An 8,379-nucleotide genomic window follows, 5' to 3' on the forward strand; every position below is an offset into this window, starting at 1 on the left:
GTGAAAGGAGAGAAAGCTTTGATACTTCTTAATCTTGAACGTAGATGTTTCTGTAAGCACCTTTTCCGGAGCGTATCTTACGGGTGATAAATTGAAAGTGATGCGTCAATGGATGCATTTGAAGGTTTAATCTCAGTCTTCCTTTTTCGGTTAATGTGAATGCAGAATTGGCTTCTGAAAGTTGATCACTTCGCATTGGTCCAAATGTTGATATACATATGTGTGTGTGTGTGTGTACGCGCGTGTATGTATGTGTGTGTGTGTGTGGAGAAAGAGAGGCAGAGAAAAAGAAAAGACAAATGGGATATAAAAGAAAAGATTATTCTGATATGTACCATCCCTATCGCTCAGCAGGTTGGCTCCCATGCATTGTAGTATAGCAACTGGACAAAGCTCCAAAAGGTGTGGCGGTTTCCCCTCCACTAGGGAATGCCAGCTATGGCGGTGTCCGCCATCGCCCACATGCCTGCACCTTCCCTCTGCACTACCAACCCCATCCTTTCCCTTCCCCATCCCTCTATATATAACCCTGCCTGGCCTGCAACTCCCACCATCACTACCACAAGAGCAGGACTGAAGTATCCAACCCTCTCTTGTGAGCCTTACCTAGTGATCGAGTGTGAGAGATAGATATGGCATCCAAGGTCATCCCTTCCCTTCTCGTAGCGCTGGTGCTCATCCAGTGCGCCGCTGCCTGCGAGCCTTCCTGCGAAAACCCACCCGTCTACAAGCCCCCTGTGTACAAGCCCCCCGTGTACAAGCCCCCTGTGTACAAGCCTCACTACCCAGCTTACCCACATTGCCCGGTCGACGCCCTGAAGCTCGGCGTCTGCGTCGACCTGCTCCACGGCCTGCTTAACCTGGTCATCGGCCACCCGCCGAGTGGCTCCGACTGCTGCCCCCTCATCAAGGGCCTGGTCGACCTTGAGGCCGCTGCCTGCCTCTGCACCGCCATCAAGGCCGACATCTTGGGCATCCACGTCGACCTCGACGTCAAGCTCACCCTCCTCGCCAACACCTGCGGCTGCTCCATCCCCGACGGATACAAGTGCGCTTAAGCTAATGCTCCGGTGCTGCTCCTTCCACGTTCTCGCGCGTCATTCCGGCTATCTGCCTTATATTTCTAGTTTTCTTGTTTGATTCAAGCACCCCTTGAATGCTCTTTGGTGTGGTTACAATAAGGTGTTTGTCTGAATTCTCTGTAATCCTGCTCTGTTATTTGTATTAGTTCATTTATCCTATTGTTGCCTGTTAAACAGGCCATTCAAGAAAAAGCAAAAAAAAAAAAAGATTTGTCGGAAGAACAATCTGTGAGCGAAATAATTTCTTTTTCAGTTGCCATCCATCAAGAAATGCACCTGGGCTTGTGACAAACCCAAAGCTCTAGTGTGAAACCTGTTGCTGGTTTCTCCTAATTCTAAAACGAACCTCACAATTAAGATCGAGGGTCATTTGATATCAGTCATTGTCCGTATACAACAAGCTCGCCATCTCAAGCTCGACTCCAGCCACAGATTGCTGAGATTGAGCTATATCCAGTAAACCTAGTCTGGGTTTGAGTTCGAGATCGACTCGTTTAAGCTTATGTCAGTTAATTCATATACTTTATACTTTTAAATGAAAATAAAAATCGCAAGGAGAGTGTTAAAATTCAGAGAAAAAAAATACCGACATATCCTTGAATATTAACAAACTGGAAAAACACCAGCCGATTAGAGTTTAAACAAGTCCAGCTCGTGTCACTCGAACTCAACTGGTTCATAACTCTTTATAACTCAAGTTTTAAGTCAAGCTCCGACTCCTTTATTAAAAGAGTTGAGCTTGGAGTTTGAATCGAGCTTGTACATCCCTACTTGATGTAGAAAATTATTGAGGTGACTGTGATGGTACTCGTGGTGTTGGCCACTTGCCGATGGGTAAAACCTTTTAGAGTTCTGCTCGTTCAGAAATCAGCCGAGGGACCTAAAAGTTTCATCCGATTACAAATACTTCAGCTTTACTCGTATGAGCTTGAGCAAAGCTGCCAATCACTGTTGGGCTCAGGCAGTAAAAGGCACTTTATGTGAATCGGACAGACCGCTCATGTCCCATACTAAGAGCTTGCAGGAAAAAAACACAGTAACATATTTTTCCATAATATAGGTTTCGAAGTTGCAGTCATAGGGATCTAACCGTAGGTACACAAGAACGCAAAATCTATATACAGTTTATGTGAATGAAAAACAACATGAGAACTTAATGTGTTTACCATAACTCATAAGAGTTTAAAAGTAAATGTTCTAGCTTGCTTAATTACAGCATAAGCTATCATAAACTTATGCTTTTGTTTCAAAACCCAACAATTTTGGGACATTCCAAAGCAAATATTTGTAGGACTAGCGTCGTGAGAAGGAAGTTAAAATTGCTACATGATACACCCATCATGCCGCATATAATAGGAACACAAATTTTACAATATATTATATATATGTGTGTATAAACACAAGGGGCGTTTTTTTTTCCTTCTATGGACACAAGCGTTCCACAAATCAAACACCCTCCCGGGAACCTTTGATTTGTCCAAGACCGCTCTATGGCCAACATCAATAGCGCGCATAATACCAAACCGGACCGCGTGCTGCATCAAACTATCCAAAAATAAATAAATAATGTATACATAATATGTGTATATGTATAAACATGTATTTATATACAGAGAGCTGGTGGGGATCTAAAGTCAAAATGAAGTACGAAAATGATAATTTCATATTAGAAGAACAGGAACACAAAGATTCACAGCCACATAAACAGACGCCTGGACCCCATTTATAAGTTAAGATCTGGTTCTGCTGGTACGACTGAAGCAACAATTAGGTCCGCCTCTCGCGGGACGCACCATTTGGTGGACACCCCTTCGTGACATGTGGACACGCACAGGCAAATTCAAACGCACTGACACAAATAATCATCATTTCTGTATGTCAAAAGCATATATGTCTTCGAGTCATAATTCTTCACTCATATCAAACCCGTCCAGGCCCCAAGTTTCCTTTTAAAGGACACTTGATCCTGCGTCCAGGTGTGAGCACGGTCCACAAGTCATTCATTCGCGACATAGGTCTTAATTTCTTGGAAAGGAATGATGGCATTAATCAACAAGTATATTATATTATGTTGGACACATAATATAATGGGTCAAGCTTACATCTTATTTTAAACAACAAGTAGTGTAATATTCCCACAACCTTCGTCCACTTGGCTAAGTAGGTTGGCTTTAAAGCCTTCGAATCTGAGGAAGACAAGACTTCGAAATTACCAAGGCCAAAAATCCACTAGAGGTACTTATGGGCTTTACACTAGTGAAAGACAATCAAAGTAAAGCACGATTTGTGAAGATCAAACTCTGAAATTAACTGGTGTAATGAATGTATAAAGGAAACGTTAGTTGCGCTTACAAATTGAAAGATGGCAGCATTAGACCTTTTTCTTTTCTTTTTCCAATGAAGCCAAATTGGTTAGGATGTTGTTTAACTTATTGCAACATTCCATCGGTGAGATGCTTTTGCTTCCCTTGAGTACAAAAATAGCAGTCGTTGAAAACAAGAATGAAACGACGGATAAGAATAGAAAATTGTAAACACATCCAACTCCATGCCGGCATCCAGAATGGAGCCATGTAAAAAAAAAATGCTTAATTTGTCATATCCGTCTACTGTCCATGGAGAACGATTAAATGAAGTGCTCAATTGGCATAATCAATCACTTTTTTTTTTTTTTTGAAGGATTTCTTTTAGGGACCAGGCCCTCTCTTAAACCCCGAAGCTTTGATTTGAACAAGCGACTGGCCTAACCAGACGCCACACCCTTCGGTTTTACTCAATCAATTGATGCAATATTGAGATGCATGGCTAAGCCACGCACCATTGTAGATCTCTTTTATAAGATTTTGGGTTCAGAAAGAAGTTTGTGAGCCGGGCCTTCAAGCTCTGCAGAAAATTGTGGGCCGATAACAACTACTGTGTCAGCATGCGGCTGGGGTTCGAGTTGGCATTCCATTATCAGCCAATGCTCGGCCATGTTACCCTCAATGATTCGGGAAAAGGGAGATCCATTGGTGTCAGGGCCGGCCCTCACGGTCTGGCTTTTTAGCATTAAAGCAACCAGCTGATAACATGCAAACATGAGGAGCACAAAGCAACCAGGAAGAATACACAAACATGTGAATGGTCCATGTATATACTACATCGCATTCTTCTGGTCAATTTGATCTTTATATTAATGTAATCAGTTTTATGAATAAGCCAGACTCCGGGCTAACGTGCGCTGGGAAATGAAACAACCTAGCTGCTCTCGGCTTGGCTTGCAAACAGCTCGTTTGAGCTCGTGAAATTGTTTGGACGATTAGCGGATCCACATGTGTACAACATATTCATGGTTCGGGTTGAATTATTGTATAATCTTGTTTTGAATGATGAACACATTCTGAAGATGACCTATGTATTGGTCCTTACAAGACAACATCTGCAAGACTTTCTTTAACAGAGAAGTAGGTTTGGACTTTAAATTATATAATTGCATGCTTTTAAACTTTAATGGAATGTAGTTTTTCATAAGTAAGATCAAGTTTGTTGAAATAAGATCGGCCTTTTGAATTCTCTCACTTTTTGGTTCACTATTGGCAAGTAAACTCTGTCTCTGCAATTCCTGCTAAAGTCTGCGTCCGTGTATATGCACAAAGATGGTGAAGATACACCATAACAAGCCGAAGCTGCAAGCAGCTACATGGAACTCTCTCTCTCTCTCTCTCTCTCTCTCTTAGACTTCTCTATGGGTCGCCTTTGATTGTTTAATTTTTTTAATCAATTAAAATAATTCCCACTAGCTTTCCTGCGAAGAAGAATCTTTCCTCCTAAAGAATATTGGACCTAAAGGAATATGGTACCTTCACTCGTTCTTGTTTTCAATTAAACCATGCAGAGTGCAACGAATTCTGAGCAAGATATAAAGAGAAAAACTAAGTTTACAACTTCCAAATATCCCATAAATTAACAAGCTTGAAACTCCAAACACTACACTCTATCGTCGGATAACATTCTTCAGATTGAATCAACCGGACTCCCGGCTCTGAACTTATGGAACAACCAAATTGAATTCACCATAAAAAAGGAAAGAAAACAAAAGATAGCTAGACAGAAACGAACAGTTTGTTCGTACAGACTTCATGGAAGAACTTTATTGGAACCACACCAAAGACAACCAAACATATACGAGAACATCTAGCTCTGCTCGTTGCATTCCTGGATTATTATCAAAATATATATAGCTCGAGCTAGATATCTCACTCATGAAATTCTTAATTTAAACCAAAATTAAGCAAATAGTTATGCCATTAATGAGATTTTATGGATTAACATCAGCTCTATACTTGGATATAAGAATCATAAATTCTAGAGGAACGCATCAAGTATAAACTAAGTTCGAATACATGAAGCGTTAAGATGCCTTGAAGTGCGATTATGCAAAAGGTTTCACCGTGTAGGTTTTCGTTCATTCCATGAAATGTGAACAACAAATTAAGCAATAATGAAATTAAAAATTTCACGGACGCGTTCTTGGCCGGAAACAATACTCCTACCCCAAGATTTATGTTAAGACCTGTCACTTTTCTATGGTGCAGGGAAAGGCAGTGCATGTGCAAATATGGACAATGGCATGACAGTTCTCAGTAAGTGAAAAGATATATTCAGAAAAAAAAATAGAAACCCGGTTGTAGTGGTACCAAGAAAAAGCAAATATTTTATTAGAAATAATTTAGCCTTGCTACATCATGAATACCCGTGGCAAAACTTGAAATATTTTTATTTTAGATAGTCTGGAAATGACACCGTGTTTCGATGGCTTTACTATAAAGCCGGGCTGAATCCCCCTTGCTTGCAAGGGACAAGTGACAAGTGTATGAGTTTAGACCTCGTGATATGACATCGACTTGGTAATATTCATTCTTCACAAGTGAATCTTTGGTAGAACGTATGACGGCACAGGTGGAAATAAATATGAAGCGAAAGGCAAATAGTGTTAGGAACAACACAGAATAAACTCTTCTCTCGCACTCTCAAGAGAGAGTTAGAAGCAACAAGGAAGAAGACAACGATTTACGTGGTTCGGAGCAATAATCTCCTACGTCTACGGTCGCACAGATCTCTTGTATTTTCTCTCTTCTATGAACACACAGAACAAACACTCTCAAGCGGCGGTCATCCTCAAAACATAAGGATTAGGGCAAACCCGCATTTGTACAAAATAACATATATGCCCTTACATAAAGAGAAATAGATGCACACAGAACAGACACTGTTGGATCCGCGATATTGCAAATGAGCGTCCAGTATGGATCAACTTCCATACACCAACAAATAGATGCACTTTAGTTGAGCAAACGATCGGTGCCTGTAATCTTCTTCTTGTAATGGTACTTTGCTAGCTGTAACTTGGACCTATGACTTTCGACTTATTCAGTTGCCTTGGAAGTATGTGTTGAATTCAAGCCAAAGAATGCGTTGAGAGGATGATGCTTATCTTCATGGGCCAAAGCCTTCCTGATCAGTTCTATACATACTGCCCTAAATAGAGACTCGGTGGGATGCTAACGCTAAATTTTCTGGAGGCGGACAGAACATGTCCAGTAAAGTACAGTGAAAGGTGGCCTCAAGAGTGTGAAACAGAAGAAATTTTGACACCGTTAAGTTTGACTAGATTGGCAGAGGATGCTGTGCTCGCAAGGGCCGCGTATTTCGGGCGCAAAATTGAAAGCGATGGGAGAAAATCTGCAGAATAATCTTTTCTCTGTTTTTTCTTTTATTCAGAATGAAATGGAGTCCACCAGCCGGGCGAACAAATAATATCTAGTATATGACTTCATTTTACTACATAATATTACGTCTTCAATGACATTCTTCTAATGTAAAATTTATCTTTCTGAATCGGGAAAAAATCGATAAGTTGCATGCTACCGATTTCTGAAGTACTCGGAAATTCATGTCGGTAAGTACGAAATATGATTTGTTTTAAGCGACCAAGATCAGAATGGTCGTTGGGATGGATCTTCCATGGAATTAAAAAATTTGCAATGAAAACCTTCACGATCACTGAATTATATGAGAGAGAGAGAGAGAGAGAGAGAGAGAGAGCAAGTTGCAGAAAAAAAAAATACTATCTTGATACTGCAACATCTCTATCCGCCACCTTGTTGCCGTCCATGCACTGTAATATGGCAACTGGACAAAGGTCCAAAGCTAATGGCTGTTGCCTGTTCCCTTCCCGCCAGGGCTGCATGCCAGCTACGGCATTGCCGCTCCTTCTCACGTGGCCACGCTTCCTCTCTCCTCGCAGGCTCTCTCCACCACTATATAAACCCCTACCCACCATTCCCTTCGAACTCACCACCACAAGGAGCAATCCAGAAAGATCTCCCACCCTGATCTCTCTGTGAATCTCCCACCACAGAGAAAGAAAGACAGAGATGGCATCCAAGGTCTTCCCTTCCCTTTTGGTGGCAATGGTGCTCATCCAGTGCGCCGCCGCCTGCTACCCTTCCTGCGAACACCCCCCCGTCTACAAGCCCCCCGTCTACAAGCCACCTGTGGTCAAGCCTCACTACCCAGCCTACCCACATTGCCCGGTCGACGCCTTGAAGCTCGGCGTCTGCGTCGACCTGCTCCACGGCCTGCTCAACCTGGTCATCGGCCACCCGCCGAGTGGCTCCGACTGCTGCCCCCTCATCAAGGGCCTGGTCGACCTCGAGGCCGCTGCTTGCCTCTGCACCGTCATCAAGGCCGACGTCCTGGGCATCAAGGTTGACCTTGATGTCAAGCTCTCCTTGCTCGCCAACACCTGCGGCTGCTCCATCCCCGCCGGATACAAGTGCCTTTAAGCGTCCAGTACTGCTCGGTTTCTTCCTGATTCTTACCATCTTAATTAGCTAGGCCGCGTAGTTCTGGACCTGTTGTTTGATTCTTCATGTGGTTGGTGCTCTTTGGTGTGGTTCCAATAAAGTACTTCCATGAAGTCTGTACCAACAAACTGTTCGTTTCTGTCTAGCTATCTTGTGTTTTTTTTTTTTCTTTTTTTATGGTGAATTCAATTTGGTTGTTTCATAAGTTCGGAGCCGGGAGTCCGGTTGATTCAATCTGAAGAATGTTATCCGACGATAGAGTGTAATGTTTTGAGCTTCAAGCTTGTTAATTTATGGGATATTTGGAAGTTGTAAACTTAGTTTTTCTCTTTATATCTTGCTCAGAATTCGTTGCACTCTGCATGGTTTAATTGAAAACAAGAACGTCTCTAGGTACCATATTCCTTAAGAGAAAAGATTCTTCGTTGCAGGAAAGCTAGTGGGAATTG

At 42.2% G+C, this 8,379-nt stretch overlaps 2 protein-coding genes across 2 annotated transcripts; both read left to right on the forward strand.

Annotated features, from left to right (window-relative positions):
- Positions 1 to 534: 534 nt before the first annotated feature.
- Positions 535 to 1,302, forward strand: LOC116265975 (cortical cell-delineating protein-like). The gene has a single exon (XM_031646995.2). It carries the CDS (start codon positions 633 to 635, stop codon positions 1,056 to 1,058), a length of 426 nt encoding a protein of 141 aa, XP_031502855.1. The 5' UTR covers positions 535 to 632; the 3' UTR covers positions 1,059 to 1,302.
- Positions 1,303 to 7,401: 6,099 nt separating this feature from the next.
- On the forward strand, positions 7,402 to 8,246 carry LOC116265989 (14 kDa proline-rich protein DC2.15-like). The gene has a single exon (XM_031647019.2). It carries the CDS (start codon positions 7,499 to 7,501, stop codon positions 7,907 to 7,909), a length of 411 nt encoding a protein of 136 aa, XP_031502879.1. The 5' UTR covers positions 7,402 to 7,498; the 3' UTR covers positions 7,910 to 8,246.
- The last annotated feature ends 133 nt before the right edge of the window (positions 8,247 to 8,379 follow it).

Source organism: Nymphaea colorata, chromosome 12 (assembly GCF_008831285.2).
Source record: "Nymphaea colorata isolate Beijing-Zhang1983 chromosome 12, ASM883128v2, whole genome shotgun sequence".
NCBI lineage: Eukaryota > Viridiplantae > Streptophyta > Magnoliopsida > Nymphaeales > Nymphaeaceae > Nymphaea > Nymphaea colorata.